Here is a 27,351-nt window from a genome sequence, read left to right as displayed (position 1 = left end):
ATTCCCAGGACCAGAGGGAACAAATATAGTGAGATCTGCTTGTTGGAGAGACCTTGTAGTGGAAAAAAAAAAAAGAGATACTTTTGTCAAGAAACTCTTGCATATAGCTTGGTAGTCTTTTATAACAAATATGGGTAAAAATCCTGAAGTGCTTGCGAGTCCAAGTGTTGCTTGGTTTTGTGTTTGGTAAGGTGGTAGTGGGGTGTTGAGGTATGGAGTTGGGGTGATGGGTAAGGGTCAGGAAGAATTAGTCTCTCTCAGCTGCAGTGATGTACACGTGTACCTCTCTCCAAAGCACTTGAAGTGCAAAAAGTTCATTCCTGTGTGTCACCTGTGAAGACTGTTGCAGATGTTCTGGAGTCAAAGACTATTCCTCTAAGCCATGTCTAGAGGCCATCTGGATTCCCTTCCCAGGCAAATAGGAGACCCAGAGCTCTAACTTGGACTGAAGCTCTGATACACTGGGGAAGGTCTTGCCCTGAGCCAGGGATTTGGACCAAAAGGGAACTAAGAACAGCTGGGCTGAGGCAAGACAGGGAGTTGTCAAGAGGCTAAATGAAGTGACAAATCCATGGGATGGGGACGAGTAGCTGGCAGAGTGCTGAAAACAGCTTGGAGGCCAAAGGGTTCCAACCTGGGGCTGCGAGCCTCAGTAGAGGGAGGAGGAGTGTGGACATTCTCTGAGGCAATGATTCAAATAGAGCCAGGGAGCTGTGTGTAAGATACATGAAGATACACCCTGTGGAGGGTGAGGAGGGAGAAGCTAAGGGCACCAAAGCATTTAGAAAAGAAGGGACAGATGTCTGCCACTCAGTCCCCTGTGACTTTGCCTTGAAAAATTCATGGTGCATGGATTTTTGGCCAGCTAGTGATGCTCATCTCCATCTCTTACACCCCAGGTCACTGGGGACATTCAAAATTAGTGGGACACAGAGTCCTAGGGAAACTTCTGAGGCTTCCCTGGGGAGGCAGGATAGCCTAGCTGAGCACAAATAAGTTGTAAATACAGCCATGGAAGTTGCATTAACTGATCCCAGCTAGAGAGATGTGTACACAAGGGGAGGTCTTGTTGATGGAGTGGCCCTGGTGATTGGAGCCAAGTGGAGTTTAATTGGAAAGGCTTGACAGAGAAAATGAATCTAGGCAAAGTCTTGAATCATAGTTTGAACCATGGGGGTGATGGGGGTGCAAGGGTAGGAGAGGCCTGTGGGAGGTTGAGGGTGACAAGTTTAATGCAAGGGAATCAGATGATGGACGGCCTTAAGGCAAAATCATGATAAGGTTCAGGGGTGGGTGTGGGGAGCTACTGCTTGTCCACGGAAATGATTAAGATGGCCCATGAGGAAGATGATCACTGCTGCTCTTCTTAGATTATATTAAACACGGCAGAGGCTAGAAGCTTCAATTTGGTGTTGGCAAAATGGCCAAGAGCGTGCATATTGGGAATGGAAAGAGTGTGAAGAGTCAGGGCTGGAGATGTAGACTTGGAAATATGTGTCTAGGAGGTAACTGAACCCATACTCCCCAGCAATGGGGCCAGGAGAATGTCAAGGCCAGAGAAACCAGGGGGAAGAGGGGAAGTGAGGGAATGAACTGTTGACAGAATGATCATGGGTGGTGGTGGTGGTGTCCAGATAGTTTAGTGCTTTTCCCCGAAAATGTGCCCACGGGGATGAAGGGGTAGTCTGTGGCTCATGAAACATTGAGGTCATTATGTGGACACCACAGGTGAAGGTGGGATGTTTGTCTCAATTGTCCAACCTCAGTTTGGCTGTCAAAACTGGGCCAGTAATAGATTTTGTCCATCCACATTATAGGTGAGGAAGGGACTCCTGGTGGTTATTTTTGTACTGAGTACAATGTTTCATACTGAACAGGATAAGAAAGTTTCTTTTTATTTTCTTAATCTTGCCTAAAGTGATGTCTTTCTTTTCTCTCTCCCGGGTTCAGCACCACACCAAATTCTTGAAAAACTTTGATACTATGCAGATATTTTGGCACATGTAGAAAGTAGTCATGCAGTAAGAAATGGTTCATTTGAAAAAATAACCAAAATGTCTTTCCAACAGATAATGATTCCACATGAAAACCGAACCAGTGAGGCCATGTACAACAAAATGAACATTTCCCAACTGAGTGCTATGATTCCCCAGGTCAGTGAAAACGATCCAGGAAAGTTTATTTTAACTGATCGTTTTACAAGTGATCGTATTTCATATGTGTGTAAATTTTTGCCTTGTAAAACCTACTGTCTTTTTGGTTATCATCATCTTTGTCAATCATCACATAAAATTTCCCTTGTCTGTGCATCAGGATGCTTTCTGTTATACAGAACAAAAAACCTTTCTAAGAGTGGCTTAAAAACTTAAAGCCCGTTTTCTTACATGACAAAAGTCTAGACATAGGTGGCTGTTGCTGTTGGTTTAGCTGTTTAACAATGTTGTCAAAGACAAGTTCTTTCTTTCCACTCCACTCTCTTTAGTGTGTTGGCTTTTTGACCTTCTGTTTGATAACTCAGGGTTGCAAAGTGGCTACCACAGCTTCATATTATCACATCTGTTATCAGGGCAGCAAGAAGGGGGAGAAGTCAGTGATGGCCATGTCTAACTCTTTTACCAGGAAAAACCAAAGCCTTTCCAGAATATCCCCAGATGTCTTCCCTTTATTTCTTATTGAGTAGAATTAGGGCACATGTCCATGTCTACCTACAGGGGAGGCTGGGCAAGTGAGTAACCGGTTTTCCACAGTGCTGGCAGGCAAGGGAGAAAAGAAAAAAAGAAAAAGGTTGGAAATGACTTTTGGGGTAGCCAATTAAAAATGATGCCCTGAAGAGGAGACACATGTTACTTTTTGTTGCTTCTTGTTTCCCCCTGCGTAAGAAAGGTTGTGCCAGAGGGAAGACCGGTAATGTACTAGGGCATCTGTGTCTGTGTGGACGTGAGAGTGAATGAGTGTGGGAGCGAGGGAGAGTCCAGGGAGGAAAGGGGGGGTGATGGGAGTGCAGGAGGGAGGGAGAGTGCAAGAAGGAGGGGAGGAAGGGAGAGAGGGGGAGAGCATAGGATGGAGGAGGAGTACAGGAATAGGGGGAGAGAATGAAGGAGGGGAGAGTTGAGGAGGGAGGGAGAGTGCTGGAGGGCAGGGGAGCGAGCGTGCATGTTACCGGGTGAGTGTGTGTGTGTTGGCCCTGTGCAGACGGTACAGAACATCGTTCCATTTATGGTTCAGATAGTAAGTCTGGGTGGCAGTGATGAGGTGTTTATTTTCTAGATTTGAGCAGTTGCATCTTTAATTATTTGGTCTGAAATCCTAGGCAATGGATTATGTTCAACCGACTCTATTTGCCTTTCTCCTTGCTTGCTGCTTAACAGAGGTTCTTACACTGTTTTTCTCTCCTCAGTTTGACTGGCTGGGCTACATCAAGAAGGTCATCGATGCCAGACTCTACCCTGAACTGAAAGACATTGGCCCCTCAGAGAATGTGGTGGTCCGTGTCCCACAGTACTTTAAGGATTTATTTAGGATATTGGGCTCTGAGAGGAAGAAGTAAGAGCTTTCTTGTGCATTTTACTGCGACTTTTGTTTTTCTTTTTAAATTGTAAGGCCTTCTCTCTCACCTTCTTTGAAAACTGTTTTTAAAGAAAGTTACATCAAGAGTCTTAGGAAGAATTGTGGCACCCATTGTGCCAAATTGGCCAAAACCTTCCTCTGGTGTAATTTACTTGCTGTGATGACGACAGATACACAATGGTTTTGCCCCTTATTTTTGGTCTTTCTCCATACTTTTCTCTCTGAAAGCCTAAATTGTTTATTAGTTTTTGGAACTAGTTATAATGTTATTTTTCTAAGATTTGTCTATGAACATCTTTTTTTTTTTTTCCAGTTCATTTTTGGTCTTTTGCTGCTTTTTTCTTTCTGGTTTCTTTTTAGCCAATAAGTCACCGTGGCCAAAAAAGAAGTATCTATATTGAAAAGACATAGGACCACTGTGAAAGCTGTAGAAAAATAGCAGTGATGAAACAACTTCAGGAACTGTCAGGTTTTTCTTATTTTAAAGAAAGTTTTAGAATTTGTTGCTTTGCTACTTTAGCACTATAAAACAGGGAAATCCTAAAAATGCCCGGGAAAAAGAATTGGGCATCTTCATAAAGCCATTCAGATTTGATTACAGAAAATGAAGCAAAGAAAGGTCAACTAGTTTACAAAAGATAATTTACTAGGCTAATTGCCAGGCTGTGATTAAAAATCATATATATTTTTTGGACTTAGACAAGGCTTTGTTGCCAGGAGTTATGAAAAAAAAGGTACCTGCAAAAGTCCTAGGAATAAAATTGAGCATCCATCCCCACCTACGGAAACAGCCACCTTTGAAGAGCTGCTGTTCTTTTTAAGATGATATCGTCTTATAATAAAAGCAATATGTGTTCATTGAGGAAAGCATACAGAAAAATAAGCATACAGAAAAGGGAGAGAAGAAACAATACTAAATTCACTTAAAGTTCTGCCATTTAGAGATAAGTAGTGACTCTTTGAAAAGTTTCTAAATGAAAATGGAATCTAGAGATAGGTAAGTGTATGTGTGGGGTAGAGCCTTGCTATTCAAAGTCTGCTCCATGGATCAGTAATGCTAGCAGCACCCCCTTGGGCCCTTGGCAAAAATACAGATTCCGAGGCTTCTACTCTATAGAGGCCAATACAGTAGATCTGGGGTGGGGCCCAGGAAGCTGTATTTTTTTTTTATAATTTTATTTATTTATTTTTTTCCCCCAAAGCCCCAGTAGATAGTTGTATGTCATAGCTGCACATCCTTCTAGTTGCTGTATGTGGGACGCGGCCTCAGCATGGCCGGAGAAGCGGTGCGTCAGTGCGTGCCCGGGATCCAACCCGGGCCGCCAGCAGTGGAGCACACGCACTTAACTGCTAAGCCACGGGGCCGGCCCGTGGGAAGCTGTGTTTTAACAAGCACCCCAGGAGAGTCTTATGATTAGCTTTTATGAGGACTCACTGCATTAGAAGACTTGCTCATACATACCCTAGCTCTGAAATACTATAAAAAAATGACCCAAATGATCTTTTTCTTCTCGTATGCCGTTGAGTTACTCAGCACATTTTAAACTTTGGTGGTAACTTCTGTTGAAAGGTGGAGTTTGCCATGCTATCTATGCATTCTTCGGCGCCTGAGTTGGTTTCTTCTAGTGCCTGTGTAAACTTCAGTTGTAAATTAGTAGGTAATTTTGGAAATGGTATTAATTTTATTTCCAAAAAAGCGTAATTTACAACCAGGGCATAGACTGGGCCTTGGTTTACTATATTAGAAAAATCATCTCTATGGTGATGATTATACTTGAGAATTGCAGGACCTGTCATAACAAAACGGACAAAGAAAGACTGCGATTGGAGGGAGATTTTGATCTGGTTCTTGTCAAAATGATAACTTGGACAAATGTAAACATAGTGAACAACAGTGGGAGAAAATATAAATAGAAAAATTACCCGCAGACATTATGTACATATGAAACTTCATTTTTAAAAAAGGACAAAAAACAAATCTCTTTCACATAGTTTACTCCTCAGCAACCCATTCCTCAAAAACAACTTGTATTTTGTGTGTTCTTATGAGATTTCAAGGCCCTGTATACATCTTGAGAAGATTGATAACACTTTACTTGCATAGCACAGTAAGTTTTTTTATACTGCTAATCATATTTGATCCTCACTTTTGTGGCATTACAAGGGCAGTCAAGGAAACGTCCCCTTGGGTGCCCCTAGTTACTGTATTAGTCAGGACCTGCCAATTGCTGTAACAAGCACCTCTAAACTCTCATTGGCTTACAAGATAAAAATTGTACTCTCTGCTCATAGAGCTGTTGAACACGGGTGTCCCTGTAAGGTGGCTTTCCTCAAAGTAGTGACCCAGGAACCCAGGCTCCTTCTGTCTTGTGGCTCTGCCCTCTGGGTTTTTGGAACCCTCTCCATTCAGCTGGTAGATGGAGAAAGAGAGAGAGTGGCGGATTGCACAGAACATTTTTGTAGGAAGGCCTAAAAGTGGTGTATGTCACTTCTACTTACATTCCATTGGCCAGAACTCAGTCACACGACTCATTTAACTACAAGAGAGGCTGGGAAATATAGTCTAGCTGTGTGCCCAGGAAGAAAATATCAAAGAACTTATCCAGTTTTCTTGAAATGACCTTTTCTTGTTCACTCCCTCCTCCCACCCATGACACAGTGAGCACCTGATGGCAGGCACTCTTGTAATTGCTTTTGTAACTTCAAGGCCTAGCACAGTACTTCTTATATAGTAGATACTTCCTAAAAATTTCTAGAAGTTAACCAGATGCCCTATAATCACTATCCAGGAGGTGACATATGAGCAGAACCCCAAAGGATTAAGGAGGAGTTTTCCCGATAGGGGAGAGTGGTAAAAAGGGGACGTTGAGTGCGTTGGGTGATGGACTAGCATGAACCTGGATGTTACCTTTGAGGCAGGAGTCCAGAGAGCTGGGGAGGCTTTGAGGGGTCTGTTTGGCTCAGGATGCGTAGAGGAAAAGCTTCAGCTTATTGTTTCCAGCACCCTCCCACCTCTCCCCTAGAGGCACCATTGAAGAAACAGTCAGCCAATCCTTCTCAAGTTGGGTGTCTCTGCTGTGCCTCTGTTCGGAGAATCTGCCTCTGGAAACTGCACTTGGGTCACGATGGTGTTAACCACCATTATGGTTAACAGTTATTTTTGATTCTTACAATAACTATATGTTGTTCCCATTTTACAGATGAAGAAGCCGAGGTTAAGTGACTTGCCCAAGGACACACCTCTAAGAGGAGGCAGAGCTGAGATTCTAAACCGGGTCACCCTCATTCTATGTCTCGTCTCTTTTCCGTACATGTCCCTGTAATGGAAAAGAGAGACGTTTCAGGCACTTCACTGCTGTTTTTGGAGATAGACAATGCTCCTACCATTTTCAGGGTTCCAAAGCCATCCTGGGTGGTATCAGCTGCTCATTTCTGGACTGCTGCTTCCCCCTTTATGTCACGAGCCCCCTGCCAGCCTGGTGGGATTAGGCCTCTCTTGCTAACTGAGTGGCTGAGGGGGCAGTGGCGCTGACTCTCTGGCAGGTAGTGAATGGCACTAGAGCGCTGAGATCCCCCAGAGGTGGTGCTGGAGACCGCGTTGGACCTTGCAGTTCAAGGGAGTAGGTGGCCAAGGCAGGGCCATTTGGGGGCACGGGCTGGAGGCTGCCTAGGGGGAAAAGGAGTTGGTGTTGAAAGTGGAAAGGGAGTGGGGTGCAGTGATGTACTGGGTCCCTCAAGTAATGTACATTTCTTCCCAGCTCCATGTTGAGTGATCTCATGTGGATAGCTTGAAATCAACTCTGGTGGGAGCGTTTACACCATGGGAACTGGCAAATGCTACAAATCAAGTTTTTTTCTTGGCAAACCAGTTGTGAAACATTTGCTAGCACATTGCTGGGTGAGGGACGCTGCAGACTTCCCTCCCTTTCTGCGCCCCTCAGCTCTCCTCCCCACTCCTGACTTGAGGCTGCCCCAGACACTCACCATCTAATTTGATCTGAGGAGCAAGAATGGGAGAGGGAGAGGCTGATAAAGGATGGGGTCAGAGGAATTTGACTTGGGATCTTCTTCCTGGCAAGGTCTGGCCTCATGGAGATCATCTGCGTCAGAACCCTTTTTTTTTTTTTTTTTTAGCAGGCTGGCCTAAGGCAAACCCTTGAGATTTTGCCAAGCCTCTTTGATCTTTCCTGTCTTCAGTTCTTTTTCGTCTCAAGGAAGCACAATGTACATTCAAGTGAGATGATTTTTGTTGGACAGGTGCTCCTTTTTTATTTTTTTTTTGTGAGCAAGATCAGCCCTGAGCTAATATCCATGCTAATCCCCCTCTTTTTGTTGAGGAAGACTGGCTCTGAGCTAACATCTATTGCCAATCCTCCTCCTTTTTTTTCCCCCAAAGCCCCAGTAAATAGTTGTATGTCATAGTTGCACATCCTTTTAGTTGCTGTATGTGGGACGCAGCCTCAGCATGGCTGGAGAAGCAGTGCGTCGGTGCGTGCCGGGATCCAAACCTGGGCCGCCAGTAGCAGAGCACGCGCACTTAACCGCTAAGCCACGGGGCCGGCCCTAGACAGATGCTCTTAAAGGCTTACCTGGAAAACATGCTGTTATGTGTACTTCTTACGGGCTCAGTGCTGTTGAGGGTGATCTAGGGCCTTGCTTTTCAAAGTATGGCCCAGGGAGCAGCAGTATAGGCCTTGCCTGAGAGCTTCTTAGAAATGCAGACTCTCAGGTTTCGCCCCAGACCTACTGAATCAGAATCTGCAATTTCCTAAGATCCCCAGGGGATTCGTATACACACTCAAGTTTGAGGCACTAATCTAGGATTTAGGAAGTCCTAGTTTAGCTGTGCAGAAAGATGAGGCGATGGAGTTTTCCTAGTGGTTCTCAAACCTGGTAAGCATCAGAACCCCGTGCAGGGCTTGTTAAGACACACTGCTGGGCCCTACCCCACAGTTTCTGGTTCAGTGGATCTAGGGTAAGGCCCAGGAATGTTCTAAGTTATCAAGTGGTGCTGAAGCTGCTGGTGCAGGGACACACTTGGGGAACCACTGCCTTAGGCATACCTCTAGGCAGCCTCTAGGATTTAGGAAGATCTCTTTGGCTTTGAGAACCTTTAAGAAAAACCTGTTTGGCTCATCTCAGGTAGTATGACAGAGAGGAGCAAACGCAAGCTCTGGAACCTGAAGACCCAAATGTTAGTCCTGGATTTGACACAACCTTGGAAGTCCCTTGACCGCTGACTTGCGTTTTCTTCATCTGAAAATAGGGGTAATAATAATAACCACCCCATAACCTCACCATGAGGGTCGGAGAAGGTACTTTATGATCTCTTAAATGTGGTGCAAATGTCAGCTGTCACTAATTGAGAACAAGGGGCAGCAAAACTTCTGAAAAAAAAGTCTTCCAAGTCAGAGGCTTTGGGAAATGATTTCACGTTGTTCTCTTAGTGGTGGGTTCTCTCCTGAGATGCTTTGCTTTCTTCTACTTTATTTATTGCCATTTGGGGAAATTACCGTACTGCTGAAAATGCTTTTTGAAAAAAAAAAAAGATATTATGTGCTATTTTCAAGGACTATTGCTGAGTCTGATTTTTGTTTTGTTTTTTGATGTATCTGAACATTAGGTGGCAGTGATTCAGTCATTATGGTCAGATCTGTTCATGGCGTGGTAATCTGTTCCTGTTAGCGCTCCAAAGCTGTGCTCCCCAGCATTCTGTCAGTATATTTATAACACACTGGAGCAGCTCATCAGCGCCATTGTCTCGCTGTGCGAGCTTCCCCACATTCCGTCTTCCAGCTCTCAGAGGGCTTGTTGTTATGCTATTGTCTTAGTAATGCCTTGCCCACAAAGGCCTCATGCACTATTCTTTCTTCATACCCACAGATTTCTTTTTTTTTTTTTTTAAGATTTTATTTATTCATTTTTTTCCCCCCAAAGCCCCAGTAGACAGTTGTATGTCATAGGATCACATCCTTCTAGTTGCTGTACGTGGGACTCGGCCTCGCGTTGGACGGAGAAGTGGTGCCTTGGGGCGTGCCCGGGATCCGAACCCGGGCCGCCAGCATCAGAGCGCGCGCACTTAACCACTAAGCCACGGAGCCGGCCCGTATACCCACAGATTTCTGCGAAGTGCCTTTGTCAGAGTGTTTCGGGGTTTCCATAACTGGCCAGGAAACCTTTAATGAATTAGAGAGATTAATTCATCACTGTGTAGCAAGGGGAAAAGCACACAGGCTTGAGACTTAGACACATCTGGGTCTGGTCTAGCCTCCATCACTTATTAGACCGGTTCTCCAACTTGGTCCCACATTGGACTTAGCTGGGGGGAATTTAAAAACAGTATTTATGCTGGGTCACATCCTAGAGATTCTGATTTAATTGGCCTGGAGTAGCTTGGGCATCTGGACTTATAAAACTCCCTAAGTGTTTCCACTAAGCTGGAGATCCACTGACCATGTGATCATGAGGAGTTACTTAATAGTTCTAGGCCTCAAGTTTCCTTATATGTAAAATGGATACAATAACATCTCTCCTGTAGTGGTGCTGTGGGGGTTGTAGATAATGTGAGATGCCTACATGGTATGATTTCAAGGGAGCTGGAAAGGCCCTCACTCCTAAAACCTCAGCATACTTCCGCCAGAATGCCTCTTCTACCACCACCAGCAGGCCCCATCCTAACTGTCTCCCCAGTTAACCTGGCTCATCACTGCCTCCATGAGGGAATATCTTTTGAATTCATGTAGGGATATCTGCCGGCTGTGGACCTCCTTCTAAGCTGCACCTGTGGATCCAGCATAGCTGTCACACCCGGCAAGCAGGATTTTAAGGTTGAGGAACATACAGACCTTGTGTTAACGTCAGGCTCTGCCCCATTGACGTTCTCTACACTGGACCCTGATTGCTGCCTAGGTCTCTGCACTCTAGCTGGCCTTTCTTCCTGCCTCAGAGAGTGACGATCCTGCTCACCATTCCCTCCAACACATAAGCTATTCTTACATTATTTAGCTTGTCCGCAGCTCTTGTTCCTGCCTCATACCCCTAAGCCTTCCATCCTTTAGGCATAGCCCAAGCCCTGCCCCTCTCATGAAGCCTACTCTCATCCCTCAGTTTGGGGTGTGTGCTCCTTCTGGTGAAGTGTCTGGCATGTACCTTTGGGTGCTAGGGTCTACCAAATCATTATTTATACACTTGCCTCATTTCCCCTGCTCAGCTAAAAGCTTCAGGAGATCAGGGAATGTATCTTCCTCACCTTTCCATCTCGCCAGTACCTAGAACTATTAGTACACATCTAGGTGCTCAGGGTGTGCTGATTGAGTGAAAGGAGGATCTCTTATGTACTTTCTGTGTGTGCCTTCAGTCAAAAACCTGATTACATGAACAAGCTGAAATCTGAAGTCCTGTGTTCCCCAGCTAGACTCTAAGTTCTCTGAATGTAGGTGCTGGGTTCCTAGTTTTTACATTACGTATGACTCTGGAACGATACTTGGTCAATGGTAAGTGCTCAGCGAACACTTCCCATCTTGCTCAGGAGTAGGGATGTGAACTCAAAAGATCCAAAAGAATGACCTAAAACTGCACATTTATTATAGTGGCCTCAACAGAGCATGGATGAAGGCTAGACTTTGCTGATGAGAGCAGTGGTCTTCAAGGGGTAGTACGCATACCCCAACAACATCCACTGGGTCCAAGAAGAAAATTTTAGAACTTCTATGTATCTTTATTTTTTTATTGAAAAAATAAGTAGGCTTTATTGAGTTCTAGATAGATGCCATGGACCCTTCATTTGATCTGTATGGCACACATGAGGGGGGGGGAGTGTCACCCTGACTGGTTTGTTTTCATTCAATATATTGAAAATAATCTCGAGTCATCTATATATAACTATAGATTTATGAATTTTATTATCTGGTTTAATCCTAAAAAAATGGACAAATGGCTTTAAAAATTCTTGCAGAGAAACGGGAATTGAAGCTATTACTAATAAACTAAGCACAAGTGGGTGGCAAGAAAATGGCAGAAGTGGCCGTTCTTGTACTTTCATATGCTCTCTTGGTTAGCCAGATGAGAAGGTGAAAACAAGGGTAGTTTAACCAGATCTGACAAGGATATGGTCCAAAATGTTTTGAAATAGTCAAGAAGACTATATGAAATGTGGATTTACATCCACTGTCATTGTTGTATTACCCTAATTCTATGTGGATAATGTGTCTTGAAGAATTAACTAATGGTATTTGAAGAATTAACTAATGACTTTTGAAAATATCTTTATTTCACTTTATCTTGCAGAATTTCTATTTCTATATTTGTTAAAACATTACTGATGTTAGTCCCTTAGTATATCTCTATTAAATTCAAATAACTCTACATATATTGGGTGTATGTGCTGAAAAATATTTTATTGCTAGGAGTGCATGTCCACTGGGTTAGGTTGCCATGCAAATGAGGGTGTGGGTTGTTCTTGATGGGCCAGTTACCATCATCGTGTCACACTGCTCTCACATGGCTGGCTGACCTGAGAGCCATCTCAGGAATGTGTGTTATTAGTCACCATGGTAATGGCAGAGCTGGGAGAGGATGGATCATTAAAAATTCATCATCACCATTGAGTTATAAATTAACTCAGATCGCACATCCTTCTGAGGTCAGGGCATCTTTTGCTTATAGAAAAAGGCAACACTTAACAAAATGTAATGGGTTTTAAAAAATATGTGTTATGGGCATTACATGAGCGTATAGGGTTGTATATATGTTTGGAAGTGAACGACAACAAAAAAATCTGGAATTTATTCTTCGTCAAGCATTTTGTTAACTTATTTTAACCTCACAATAACACTGTAAGGTAGGGATCATCCTCATTGTATGACAAGGAAAGATAAAATCAGCAAGTTTATGTGACTTGCCCAAGCTCACATACCTAGCAAGTATAGAAGCAGGGTGCAAATCTAAATAATTGATATTAGCCATTATGTTGCTGTTCGTTTCCAAAGGTAAGAATTCATCTGCATTTTATCAAGTCACCTAATAATTCAAAGGTATTGACCATTTCTAGACATGAAAGGCTGGGCAACAGTGGACTCCACGCCCTGAGAGGGAAAGCAAAATGTTCACGCAGAGGCCTGGAGCCGAAATCTCCATTTCATCTATCTGTATTAGGTGGTGAAAAGCAAGCCAATTTTGGTTGAACTCACTGACATTGTATCATCTTACGTCATTTCTCAAGTGAAAGTTCTGCCGTTTTGTATGAGCAAAAGGTGGAGCTTTGCCAACAGTTTTTCCCTAGGTGTTCTGCAGAGCATCAGATATCAACCCAAATACAATAAATATGCACCTCTCTCTGTTAACAGGACCATTGCCAACTATTTGGTGTGGAGGATGGTTTATTCCAGAATTCCAAACCTTAGCAGGCGCTTTCAGTATAGGTGGCTGGAATTCTCAAGGGTAAGTTTTAAGAAGATTGCAATGTTACGTCACTGGATAACTTTACGTGCCGGAACAGTCTGTATGTTAACTAATCTAATAAAAATCACCTTTAGGGATTGGACAGGGGAAGTTTTGCAGCCCAGGCACTACTTTTTATTTTTTGCTTTATTTATTTTTATTGAGGTAAACCATACATGCAGTACAGTATACTCAAGCTCTACTTTAATGAGGCTATATAAAGATATTTAGGGCAATACTTGGGACCATCACATTGTTTTCACTCTCCCCCTTTTATCAACTTCTTCTCATTTTCCCCCCAGTGTTTTTAACTGGGTCACTGTTATTATAGTTGTAATATTTATTAGTGATATATTTGTTATGATCTTTCAGTTTCAGTATTCTGAATATTCAAAATACGCATGATATATGTATTAGATGGTAAAGTTTCATCTTTAACTTAGGGATAGAGTTTCTCTTTAACTTTATGTTGTTTTTCAGTCTTTGAATCTATCCTAATTCTGCTAGGCCAAAGAGGCCGAAATCTAATCTCCTCTGAGACTTTGCTCAACTGCCTGAAACACTTTTCTTCGCCTCCCTCACCTGGCTCTTTGATATGTGCTTCTCTCCCATTCTTGTTCTCCTCTTACATAGGTGTTATTCTTGTCTTTGTTTCAGAGCCTTTTATCTGAGTAATTCTCCCACCACTAGAGGATTTAAGGATGTCGTGGCCTTTTTTTGTTTTGTTTTTTTTCATTTTAAGGATTTTGTGACTTTTTTTTTTTTTGTGAGGAAGATCGGCCCTGAGCTAACATCTGCCAATCTTCCCCTTTTTACTGAGGAAGACTGGTCCTTGGCTAACATCCATGCCCATCTTCCTCCACTTTATATGGGATGCCACCACAGCATGGCTTGACAAGCAGTGCATCGGAGCGCGCGTGGGATCTGAACCGGCGAACCCTGGGCTGCCGCAGCAGAGCGCTCGCACGTAACTGCTTGCGCCACTGGGCCGGCCCCCGGGACTTTGTGACTTTTAAAAAATATTTTTTGGGGCCGGCCCCGTGGCTTGGTGGTTAAGTGAGCGCGCTCCACTGCTGGCGACCCGGGTTCGGATCCCGGGCTCCCACCGACGCGCTGCTTCTCCGGCCATGCTGAGGCCGCGTCCCACATACAGCAACTAGAAGGATGTGCAGCTATGACAGACAGCTATCTACTGGGGCTTTGGGGGGAAAAATAAATAAATAAAATCTTTAAAAAAAAATATTTTTTTGTTTATTTTTTTCTCCATTTGATGTTAAGTGAATGGGGAATTTTATGAGCTGTGATTTCATTTAACAGACGTTTTAGTTATTAGAGAGGCTGGTAAGTACAAAAATTCTTAATGGGTCATTACTCTTGAGGAATAACACAATTATTCTGGATACGTTTTGGCCCTTTAAAGTCACTAGAATATTGAGTTTTATGGAGAACAGCATAAAACAACTATATATATTGAGGTTGTATCAAAGGGTTAAGCTGCAAAACAGGTAGATTATATGTGTGTGTTTGTGTATTTTTAACTCCTATGGATCGCATAAAAGATGGTACCCAGCTGCTTTCCATCCCCACCGTGAAGAGAATAAGAGAGAGAGGTGTAAGAAGTAACATGTGAAAATTTGAGGTTAGGTATGAGGAGATGTTTCTTGAGCATAAAGTGCTAAATATAATATTGAATTGCCAAGGAAGGTTGTAGGATCTCTTTCTCTAGAGGTTTTAAAAATAGATTCATTCCTTGCCTCTGAGAGGAATTGTGTTACCAGAAAGTAGAGGAAGAATAGAAGAATTTAGGTGTTAAACCCATTCTCCCTGTACCAACAACTTGGGTCTAACATTGTTCAAGGGATACCTCCAGCCATCATTTTCAGGGCCTCCCTCCCTCACTGCCTGCCTTTGCTTTGCAAGTTGAGTGCCCTCAACTCCCAACCTCCAAGGGCAACTTAAACAGAATTTATTTCTTTGCTTTCATCCCCAAGAGAAAACCTATAAGTCTTTCAAGTCGTGCTTTGGAACCCCCTTACTTGTTTGTAAATGTTTTCTTGTAATGGTTTAATTGGGACAGATGGGAAAAACATTTACATCTATTTTTTACTTGGTTACTGGTGTGTTCCTTGCTATGACGCAATGTAAATATGCTTCCTGGGTTGTTCGTGGTGGGCCGTGTTCTCCTGGTCTGCCTTGTGAGTCTACTACCCAGAGCAAGGAAGACCTTGCTGGGCAAGAACTTTGATCACCTATTGATTTTAGACCTTTCTTGGTGGAACTTTAGTTCTCAGTAGATACTAAATACTCTCTGGACACTTGGACAGCATCCCCTCACATCCTTCCTAACTGCAGAAAAGCTATGCTATTGTCCAAATCCTTTGTTTAATGAGGAAAATTGGAAGGAAAGGAGAAACACATTATTCTCCACTGTCAAAATATTTTCATTTAGTTTTAAATATAACTGGGGACAGGCAGAATTTTTTTCTTCCTCTGATTTCACCTTTGGCTCTACTGTCTGACACATGTATATGGGTTGGAGTGAGCAGTGTTTTGTAGACTGTTTTCTTCAGGTTGTTTGAAATTTTTTCAGCCGTGGGTTTCATCCAGTTGAAGCTCAGTCTGGATCAATTATCTTCCACAGGTAATCCAGGGGACCACAACTTTGTTGCCTCAGTGGGACAAATGTGTCAACTTTATCGAAAGTGCCCTCCCTTATGTTGTTGGAAAAATGTTTGTGGATGTGCACTTCCAGGAAGATAAGAAGGAGATGGTAAGTGCTGCTCCCCAGCTGGTAAAGACAGTGGCAGTCTAAGCAGATCTGACATGGATATGGTCAACAGGCCAATATCAGCCTTCTAGCTCGTCAAGCAGTGAATCTAGGTAACGGTTTTGCTTCAAAGAGGAATTCCTGCAGTACTATATTAACTAAAAACTCAAACTCAGATGTAGAATGTAGTCATGAAAATTAACAAGATTTAGAAGTGAGAAAACAAGCATGAAATCATGCCACATAGAGTTAGGATTTCTCCTGTAGAAATTAATGGTGTGAAGTTAATGCTTAGGAAAAAAGAGGGCCCAGATAATTTTATGATTGGATATTTGAACTGTTATAATCACAAAAAGTAGAGGTTTTCCAGTCAGGCCTCTTTGTTTTAGAGATAAGGAAGCTGGAGACCTAGAGATGAGGTGATTTGTAATATATTTAACAACTATTAAGTGGCTTAGAAATAGAAATAAAATGCAGGGTTTTTCTCTCTTCTCCTTATACTGTTTTCTAAAAACTAAAGAGACGTGACATTTATCTCACGGAAAACACTCTGTGTCTATTTTTTTCATACAGGTAAATCTTTTTATTTTAGAAATTTTTAAACATATACAAAAGTGGAAAGAGCAGTGTAATGAACTTCCACGTACATATGATCTGTGGCTATTTATAATGGCTATAATGACATTAATGGCCCAGCCAGATACATCTAACAAAAGCTGAGGTTTAGTTTCATTCATTTACTCAACAAATATTTGTTGAACACCTGTTATATGCCAGGCACTGTTCTAGGCATTTGGGATACAGCAGAGAACAAAACAGACAAAGAGCCCTGACCTCATTGAGTTGATATTCTAATGGGGGAACAGACAATAAAAAAATCAACACAATGCATAAATTAACAAGTGTGTTAGGACTCTGGAAAAAAGAAAAAGGAGATTAGGGTAAAGAGGAATCAGGAGTGCTGGAAGGCGTGGGTGTGTGGGGTGGGTTGTAGGATTAAATAGAATGGTCAAGGAAAGCTTTACGATGAAGATCACGTTTGGCAAAGATTTGAAGGAGATGAGAGAATTAGACATGGCAGCTATCTTGGTGAAGAGTATTCTAGGCAGAAGGAACAGCTAGTGCAAAAGCCCTAAGGCAGGGATGTGCCTGGAGTGCTCAAGGAATAGCAGGGAGGTCCTCATGGCTGAGGCAGGGTGAGCTGGGGTGAGAGAAGTAGGCATTGAGGTCAGAGCAGTAACAGGGATGGTGGCATTTTGTAAGGCCCGTAGGCTGTTGTAAGAATGTTGGCTTTTACCCTGAGTGAAGTGGGGAGCTAATGCAGGCTTTGAGCAGAGGCCTGATGTGACCTGACTTGTGTTGAGAGGGTCACCCTGGCTGCTGTGTTGAGAAGAGACTATAGGGAGGGTCAAGAATAGAAGCAGGGAAGCCGACTGGGAGACTATTAGAGGGCCCAGGCCAGAGATGAGGGTGGCTTGGATTAGGTGGTAGCAGTGGAAATTGTGAGAAGAGGGTGGATTCTGAATACATTCTGAAGGGTAGAACCAGCATAATTTGCTGACAGGTTGGATGAGGGATCTGAGGGTAAGAGCTTTGAGTTTGATTAAATGGGAGTATGGAGTTGCTGTTAACTGAGAAGAGGAATACTGTGGGAGGACCAGGTTTGGAAGAGAAGATCAGGAGTTTAGTTTTGCCCATGTTGAACTTGAGATGTTATCAGACTTCCAAGTGGAGATGTCAAGGAGACAGTAGGGTAAATGAGTCTTGATTTCAGGACAGAGGTCAGGGTTGGAGGAGAGAGGAGAAGCTGTGAAATAGTTGTCCAGGGGAGTGGGAGAGTGAGTAAACTGAGGAAATATAGTATGGCTGCCTGGAGGCAGTAATGGTCTAGGTGAAAGTGGAGGTCGCTCTAAGACTCCTCCCCCTTGCAGTGTGTTCTTCCCCATCTGTTTCAGCTGCATTGGAGGAGAGGGGGTATTTTGATTTAGAAATTTGGATTTAGCCAGTTTTTTTTTTTTAGTGTGCATTTTCTTGGTGAAGAATTATATTTTACAAATGGCATGAAGCAAAATATCTACACGTTATTAATATAGGGGAGGAAAAATAATCTTCCCTCTACTATTCTAGGTTCTTGGCTGAGACCCCCCTTAATAAAAGACAATAAAAGACAGAGTAACAAGAGAAAAACAAACAGAAGTTTAATAACATGTATACCTCCCATATACATGGGAGAGACCCAGGAAAACTGAGGAACTCCCAGAAATGGCCCAAGCCACCATCTTCAGCTAAAGACAAAAGATGGTGGTGGGGGATGGTTATGGGAGGTGACCAGGAAAAGCATAGTAAACAAGGGTAAGGTTGTTACGCAGATTTTGGTCCTGCCTTCTCCACTGATAAGAGTTTCTAGAGATTTAGTCATCTCCCTCTTCTGGCTTCAGAGAGGGAGACACCCTTAGAATGAAGATTTCCCTTATAAATGTTTATTTCTCTCACAGAGGGGTAACTTCTACTCTGTTTTCAGAGATTCTCCTGTGTCTGCAGCCACTCAAAAACCATCAGCCCCAAATAATCAATATGCCAAAGAGGCATATTTTGGGGTGGCAAAATCTGCTCCGCTTCTCTAATAACAATCCATTGTAGTCAGTCAGATATGAATATATGAGCAGCTTGGATGCAGGTCATCAATAAACACTGAATTTAAAGACGAAGATATAAAAAAGCTTAAGTCATGATAATTCAAATGATTGGTATTATGTATTGCTATGACACAAGTGTGTATTATATGCTGAATTTGCTTTGGAATACCATAAATCTAAATACATTTACCTGGATTTTTGCTGTCTGGAGACAGCAAAATTGGAGAATTTGGAGAATTTTCTGCCAAGTGTGAGACTTTATATTTGAACCTGAAAGTCCTCTTCTTGTAAATAATTCCGCTGAAGAATTAATGTCTTATTTCAAAATACTCAATATTCCCATTGTGTGTTTTCTTTCACTCCTTGGTGGGAGTAAATGGATTGAGAATTTATCAGATAATCACAGTGGTAACATTATAAGCTCTGGGAAGGATATAAAAACAATTAAGGGATAATGGAGGTTTTTTTTTTAATATAGCAGGAATTTTTTTGGCAGTAGAAGAATTTTATGTAATATGAAAGGTATGTGGATTACTTTGTTTTTCTCAGTTTTGGTGTGAAAGTCCCTTTTTCATGTGTCATGGTGTGAGATTCTAAAATAAAGTTGATTTTGGCAATTTCCCTCCTTATTTTGATGTACATGGGACATTGAGATAGTGTGATAGTTACACAGATACTCACCTATTTTTACATAAAATTATTTGCCTCCCTTAAACCAAAGCTATTTGCCTCAGGGAATACTTAAGTTGGAAACTTATAAGAGAAATATCTGGCTTTTTATAGCCTTGTTACACGGCTCCCATCCAAGAACCACCTGGAACCACTGATTTACTTGAAAAACATTCTGTATTATTAGCTATAGCCCAAAGAAAAAGAAAAACAGAAAGATCCCCAACGGAACAAATTCCAGAGACTCTAACTCAGACAGAAGGCTGCCATTATTTTATTTACAAAAAAAATGGTTGTTAAGAAACTAAATGCAGTCAGAAGGTTAGACTTCAGCTACTTCTCAAACTTTAACATGTACAGGTTTCACATGAGGATCTTCTTGTTAAAATGCAAAATCTCATTGGATTTTAACAAGGATCTTTTTAACTTGGGTCTAGGGTGGAACCCAAGAACTTGCATAACAAGCTCCCAGGTGACGCTGATGCTGCTGGTCCAGGGACCACACTTGGAGTAGCAAGGCCTTTGCATCATTCATTTGTTTGCAAACAGTTACCACCAAAAAAGCCAGCCCTGCTGATTGGTGTGAGCAGGGCAGGCTGTTAACTTGGACAGCAGTACTTCGTTTACTAAAGCCTGTTGCATTAGAGCAAGTAACCGCTTCGGTTTTCAGATCATTGATAATTTCCCTGATTCCCTGTGCCAAACCCTGTGTGAGGGCCTCCAGGCTGCTGCTGCTTGCTTTTTTGCCCCTGAACTATTTAGGTTTCTTTTGAAAACTGGTACCTAGGTCCCTCCAAGGGACTTCCTGCTTCTCCTCAGTATCTCTCTTTCTACAGCCTCTTGAGGGTGGGGTTGGCCCAATGCCTCTGGTTGGCACGCTTTGTTATAGAGGGTGGGAGAGAGTAGCTCTCTTTGAGTTTTCTTTGTAGAGGAGGAAGCATCCTTCCCCCCATCCCCAACCTACCAGGGTTCTCTTCCTTTTCACCTGGGAAAACACACAATTTCATGTTAGTTTCCTTATGTCTTCCCATATGCCAGTGTGCCTGTGCACCAGACACACGCATATATGTACTCATTCATTCACTCACACATAACTCTGGAGGTTTTACAAATTTAATTAGAAATGGGAAGAATAGCATGTAGAAAAAGGAGACTCCTTCAACAGCAAGCCACCTAAAGAGGCTATATGGAACAATCTCCTGCCTTTCCAATAGTGAGAAAGGGCCTTAACCCATGTGGGAGTGGCTGCAAGCCTTACTTGTACCTGAGGGACAGGCCAGTGGAGTGAGAGTGGGGAGTTGCAGACCTCTTTGGACAGTGGCTGTCTTTGTCACCTCAAGTAGCACTGTCCATTAGAACTTGAATATGAGCCACATATGTAATTTTACATTTTCTAGTAGCCTCATTAAAAAGTAAAAGGACACAGGTGAGATTAATTTTAATAATGTATTTTGTTTAACCCAAATATATCTAAAATATTATCATTTCAACAAATAATTAATAGAAATGTGATAGTTTATATGCTTTATTTCACACTAAGTCCTTAAAACTCCGTGTGTCTTGTACACTTACAGCACCTCTCAGTTCAGACTAGCCACATTTCAGGTGTTGCATTGCCGTGGGCAGCTACCGTATTGGATGTGTGGTTTCTACATTGGACAGTGCCCATCTGAAGAATTGAAGAGGGATCCCTTGAGTTTAGCATGGCAGGGCTCAGTCCCTGCGTAAGGGGATGCTAGTAGCCAGGACGGGAAAGTGGGATTGTCGGTCCCTGACCAGCTGAGTTTCACAGAGGGCTCTAATATCAGAGGGGAAGGACTCAAGCAACACTGGGATTCATGGCCTGGGAATAGCAGCGGGGGTTGGAGTCAAGCTGCTTGTTGGTGAGGATGTTTCAGGTTCTCGGGGATACCAGCTTAGAGGAGGAGACAAATTCCAGACCCTGCTCTGAGGTAAGCACCTTGGAGGCTTGGTTCTCTTTGGCTCGGAGGCTGGGTGGGGTGGAGTCTGCAAGTTAAAGATGTTCAGTGCGTGGAAGGTGCAAAGGACTCAGTCAAGGTGAAAGCCAGGGGTTCCAAGCTCAAATACCCTCACAGTCAGTGAGGAACATTAAATAACACACAGGAGTAAAGCTGGCTAGGTGTCAGCAAAACCCAGGGCAAGTGCAGTGATGAGTGGTAATTGCCCCTGGGCTTCGGTGTCTAGGACACAGAGGTGGTGAATAGGAACGAATGTGCTATCCAGGATTCAGCTCAGGCTACATTCATGCAGGATGCCTGCAGAGGGTTGCTAGGTTTCTGTTTTTTTGGAGAGAAGTCAGAAATATGGATTTTTATGTGAAATCTCCCACATTTTAAATCTTGGTCAATACTTTGGAGGCCAAACTAAGTATATCCTGGGGATACCATTTTGTGCCTTGTACACTAACATTCTCTCTCTAGTCTTCAGAACCAAAAATCAAAACCATGTCTGTCAGAGAACTTCTTTAATTTTTTATCTTATTCAGAAGAAGATCATGCATAATTTTATTTATTTATTTATTTATTTTGGTGAGGATGATCAGCCCTGTGCTAACATCTGCCAATCCTCCTCTTTTTTTTTTTGCTGAGGAAGACAGGCCCTGGGCTAACATCCATGCCTATCAACCTCCACTTTATATGGGACGCTGCCACAGCATGGCTTGCCAAGTGGTGCGTCGGTGTGTGCCCGGGATCTGAACCGGCGAACCCTGGCCTGCTGCAGCGGATCGTGCGCACCCAACTGCTTGTGCCACTGGGCCGGCCCCCATGCATAATTTTAAAATGCAGTGTATTAGCTAAACATTTAACAAGTTGCTTTTGTGGAAAGTTATACACAGGATATGAAAGTGGGACTCCCTCAGAGAATCCATGATGTATTGTCACTATAAATAGAGATGATGCTCTCATCCCACTGTGACAATCCCTGATCTGTATGCTTATGTCCTGAATGACATGAGAGATGTTTAGGGGTATGTGTTTGTGAAGAGAAGGATGTCTAAAGTTATTACTTTTTATTTTTCTTGTCCATTTCCTTTTTATTACTAATGATAATTTATACATATCTGTATTGTCTGAGTAAATGCCTCAGATAGATATCCACATGCATGGAGGGGAGGTGAAGATCCTGATGATGGCTGGGAAGGGAAGAGATGATCACCTTGGGCCTAGTGTGACTGTGATGGTCAGGATAAAATGTTTTAAAAATCTGGTCATGAATATAAAGTAGCTAACTTTTACTGAGGTTTAATTGGATGTCTGGCACTCTCCTAAGTGCTTTCAATGTGTTAACTCATTTAATCGTCACAATGGCTCTATAACTGCTGTTATTGCCCCCATTTTCCAGATGAGGAAACTGAGGCTCAGACAGTTGAAGTAAATTCCCTAAGGTCATACAGCTTAAAAATGGTTTAGGTGGGGTTCAAGCCCAGGCAATCTAGCTTTAGGCCAGTGATCTATTCCCTTGCTTCTCTCTGAAAAACACTTAAATCTTCACCATTTTTATGACTGAAATGAGGAGACTAGTCATAATGAGGAGACTTCTTAGTGGCTTGTTCTATAATGAATTCATCCTTATCAGGAAATTGTTTATTCGTATATTAAGATCTTATAAAAATAAAAGGCACCTGTTTCCTATTTCTTAACATTGTAGAGGTAGGAAACAGTTGGAATAGATTTTGCTTCTAGTATTTCAATATTTTAAAGACAAATACAGTGAAAGTTTAATCAATTCAAATCCAACCAGTTGACATTGCATTTTTGTGTTCACATAATTTTCAGAAGAGAGAAACAATAAGAAACAAGCTGATTATCAGAGATTTCATCTAAGGGCAACTTTCGAGGTATATCTTTGACTCAGTCCACACACTGAGCTCAATTTCCAGTCTTTTCTACATAAATAATTCTGAGAGTGATCCCTGATCTTTGGAACGGTGACCCAAGGCTCTAAGATTTCTCATCAAAAAAGTCTTTTTTAAATGTTTACCATTCTTTAGTTACTAAGGTGGAAATGTGAACATATACATCAAAGAACAATTTCTATTAAGTGTTCATGCATAAAAAGAAAAAGAACTTCCTGCTTTAACTGTAGTTTCTAGAAAATTCAGTGAAATTGGAGTTCCCATTTAAACATTTTGGCTGAGCTAAATTATTAAACCATATCATTTTATTTCAGTGTCCCCAAACTACTTATCTTTATTCATATATCTCAACTCTGCCAATAGCCATTTTTTTGCCACTCCCTCAGATTTTCTGTGTTTTTGTTGTAGGGTGAACCCTGTTAAAGAGAAAATTATTCTGATACTTGTTAAAATGGTAAGGAAGACTTTATTCAGGACTATTGCCCAAGGTGTCAAGACTATCACAGTAGGGAAGAGAGATCCGGCTCAACTCTGAATACGGCTGAGACAGATGGGGATTTATGGCCAACAAGCAGAGTGAGAGCGTCAGTGGATGGAAAATTACTCAGAGGAAACATCAAGGGTCAGGGGACTTTTGCTGAAGGCAGGCCGGGGTGCTCAAGTATCAAGAGTGTGAGATGAGGAATTTGACCAGATATAGAGGGTGTCAGATATCAAGGGGGTGGAGGTTTTCCTCTAAACTGACTTATCAGGATTCTTGCTAAAACAAGGCTATGTGGGCCTGGCAAGGACAGGATGGGGACCAAGTTTGAGGACTAGTCAAGAATAGGGCTTAGAGAAACTGACTAAGATTTGGTCAAGGAGAGAGTCTTTGTCAACCCTCAAATCAAAGCACAAGTCACTAGTCTCTTATTATACATTAAAACATTCTGTGTGTAGAAGGTTAATTTAAAGAGGAAGAAATCTTTTATTACACTTCACATTTAGACTTTATTAAGGGAAGAATTAAAACTTACTGTGTAAAACAATTCGCTAATTTCTCCTGCACTTTAGTAGCTTATTCTTTTTCCCTTTATGGTAAAGACATTGTTCATGTCCCCAAGTAATGCCATAGATGACCTACAGTATCTTCCAATTTTCTGAGCTGCTCTGCATGAGCAATTCCAGTAGTAATTCTTATCCCAAGAACAGGTTTCTCCTCCCACCCCATACTGCTGCAGCTGGTGCCGTAAGACTTAAGTACCCACTTGGGTCCAATTGCAGTGGTGGAGTTTGAACTTGCAACCTCCATACACTAGGAGTTCACCTCATTAGTGAGCCAAGATAATTGAATTGATGTACTGCCATTAATATTCAAGTTCTCCAATTCCCCTGCTCACCGTTTCTCTCAGTGGTTGAGTAAATGAGATGTAACTCTAACATTGGTGGCAGAAGTCGCTTGAAAGTCAGTGTCATGTGTTATAGCAGTGCCCTCATACGAGAAGTTCTTCGTTTATTGCAGATGCTGCTACTCATGATGGTTGTTCTCTGTACAGCCATTGTACAGATAAAGATAAAACTTCCTTCAACATGAGTCATGCAATGAAAGGATATTCTTTCTGGCTACCGAGTGTCTCTGTTTCTGTTTGTCTAGTAAACGGTATCAGCTATAATATCAAGATCAGTTTCTCTGAGTTTTTGCTAAAGACCTATCTGAATTAAGACAAACCAAAATGATTTGAGTTTTAAAGGGCTTTTTAACTTTTAAATAGTTGGAAAATATTGACTTTATATAGAAATTATATCTGATTTTCTGCAAAGTTGCAATAGCATCTCATAGCCCAGCTTTGCTCTTATCTTTTTGGGCAAGCTGGTTAACCTCTTTGTGCCTCTGCCTTCCGTTTATAAGTGGTGTATGAGTTTCTGTTGCTATGGTAATGCTGCATAACAACCAATCACAAAACCTTGGTGGCCTTCACCAATATGCAGTTATTGCTGATGCTTTTGGAGTCAGTTGGTGGTCCCTTGGGCAGCTCTGCTTATTTTGGCTGGGTTTCTTGAAGTGGTCTGGGGGTTGGCTGGTCTAGGCTGGCTTCAGCAGAGGTGATCAGGATGACTCGGCTCTGCCCCCGCTGTTTTACTTCTTCAGCCGGCTAGCTCAGGCATGTTCTCATAGAGATGGCAGAGGTGCAAGTGAGCAAGCAGAAACACATGAGGCCTCCTGAGGCCTAGGCTCAGAACTGGCATAATGTCTTGTCTGCATTCTGTTGGCCAAAGCGAGCCGCAAGGCCAGTCCAGATTGACAGAGCGGGGAGATAGATTCTGCTTTTTTAGTGAGAGAAACTGCAAAGTCACACAGCAAAGGGTGTGAATAAAGGAAGGGATGTAGAATTAAAGCCATCATTGCAGTGAATCACAGATAGGGATGCAGATAGTACCTACCTCGTTGGTTTGTGGTGAGGACTGAGGGAGATAATCCACGTAGAAGACAGCTCAATGCCCGGTGCGTAGTAAGTGCCAAGTGAATGTTAGCTGCTCTTATTACTGTGTGCCGTGCCTAAGATTAATCATAGAGAATTCATACCATAAAAGTCCTGGCTCTTAGTCCTCCATACACGCCCTGTGTAGTAGCTTTCAGTTGGGCTAAAGATCCTTTTAATGCTGGTGCCCTGGCCACATTCCAGCCTGCCCTAGCCTTTACTGCTAAATCTGGCTCATAGGAGAGTCTCATGAAACTACTCAAGGAGCCAAATATAATTTCCATAACAGGTCCAGGTTTCACAACTCTCTACGGGCTAATTCTTGTTACAACAAATGTCATCAGACTCCAATCCTGACAGCTCTTTTTAGGCAACCTTTGGTAAAATGACATCCAGCAAACAAGTAATTTGGATAGCTCATTGGGAATTCTTTTGAAATAAGTATGGACACTACTCTTGCCCTTGTCCTTGAGTGTGCTGCCACAATGATGACACATCTGGCCCACCTTTCTTGTTTGTTGTCTACATCTCTGCATAGCATTGAACACTGTTGCCTTTGCCACATAATAAGGGTCACAGTCTTGTCAAGCAGATCTGGTCAGACCTGTGGCCTGCCAAGACCCTGTATTGGAAATTCATTCACTGGAAGAAAGCTCCAACAGAGCTGAATTTTGGAAGTGATCAGGCAGTTACTTGCTGGGCGGAGTTTACCCACAGCCAAAGTCTGGATATTATGAGGCTGGTTGACTTGTAAATATTATCTGGGTCTCGGATCCATTCCCTCTCAGAGTGGGAAAGAGGAAAAGATTAGTTATAAAATTAGAACACAGTCTGTATGTTCATATCCAGTAAATATGATTTTATCCCTTATTACTTCTACCCCAGAGTTATGCTTTTTGCTAAAAGAACATGCTCAACTCCTGCACGACCATACTAACATGCTTTACAGCATGACTAGCGCACAGATAGCTTGGTATTCCTTTTTTCTTTTGCCAGTGTGTTTAATAGCTATGCGAGTTTGCTAATCCTGACAAACTGGTACAATTTGTTTTATTAGCTCTCTTGGCTGCCAGAAACCTCCGGGTTTTCTGACTATCCTTAGTTTATCTGGCTTGACCACTTCTCCCGTCTCAATTTGCTTCTCTTCTTTACTTCTTAGTTTAACTCCATTATTATTTTTTTTATTGGGAGCTAATTCAAACTCATCTTAATAAATACAGTATAAGTAATGAATAAATGAATATTTAACATTTATTAGTGCATTGATTTATTTCACGTCTGCATTTCTAGTAAAGTGACAATTGTCACAAAAAAATGTTTTAGGAACTTCCCTCAAATTGCAGCCTATTTGTCCAGAGTCAACCACATAAATTATTGATAATTTCCATTTTTCATATTCACTAACCAAGTGGTTACAACTTATGGAATCTTGCCCTGCTCTAGACCAGTAGGAAGACTGGAGTCTTTTTACTCTTGTCTTTTATATTACCTCTAATTTCTAAATATATTAAAGAGGAAAACCTACTCAACATTATGCTTTCATTTATGAATTTTATTAAGATTACATTATTTTAAGATTAATGCACACAATCTTGAAGATTTTTTCTTTTTTTGGCTGCTGCTTTTTTTAGAATTCTATCAGCCTATAATTATTTCTATCAGCTGTATAGTATATATATATTTAAACCATTTTTAGCCGTCTGTCCTGTATCATGTTGGCATCACCAATCTCAGAATAGACTGGGCTAACTTACTGAGTCGTTTGATTTCCACTAAAGTTTATATTTGGAATAACTGCTGGAATAACTATTATGCATTAGCATATATAAAAGATACTTGATTCTATTTCATTTCTTTGCTAGATACCCACTGGAGATTTTGAAAAGCATAAATCAACTTGTATTTATTGAGCATCTGCTATATGTATTATATGAGATA

General features: G+C 42.0%; 1 protein-coding gene across 3 annotated transcripts in view; it reads left to right on the top strand.

Moving 5' to 3' along the window:
• Positions 1–27,351, top strand: part of PHEX (phosphate regulating endopeptidase X-linked) — a 185,864-nt gene that overhangs the window by 51,598 nt on the left and 106,915 nt on the right. For all 3 annotated transcript variants that reach the window (XM_004435197.3, XM_087427444.1, XM_087427445.1), the window contains exons 8-11: positions 2,070–2,153; positions 3,398–3,543; positions 12,912–13,005; positions 15,647–15,775. In XM_004435197.3, the coding sequence (XP_004435254.2) occupies positions 2,070–2,153; positions 3,398–3,543; positions 12,912–13,005; positions 15,647–15,775 (453 nt within the window). The remainder of the gene's footprint in view (positions 1–2,069; positions 2,154–3,397; positions 3,544–12,911; positions 13,006–15,646; positions 15,776–27,351) is intronic.

Source organism: Ceratotherium simum, chromosome X (assembly GCF_057802395.1).
Source record: "Ceratotherium simum simum isolate JZ-2026a chromosome X, ASM5780239v1, whole genome shotgun sequence".
Classification (NCBI taxonomy): domain Eukaryota; kingdom Metazoa; phylum Chordata; class Mammalia; order Perissodactyla; family Rhinocerotidae; genus Ceratotherium; species Ceratotherium simum.
Note: the sequence above shows the minus strand (reverse complement) of the source record. Positions and strands in the feature narration are given on the sequence as shown.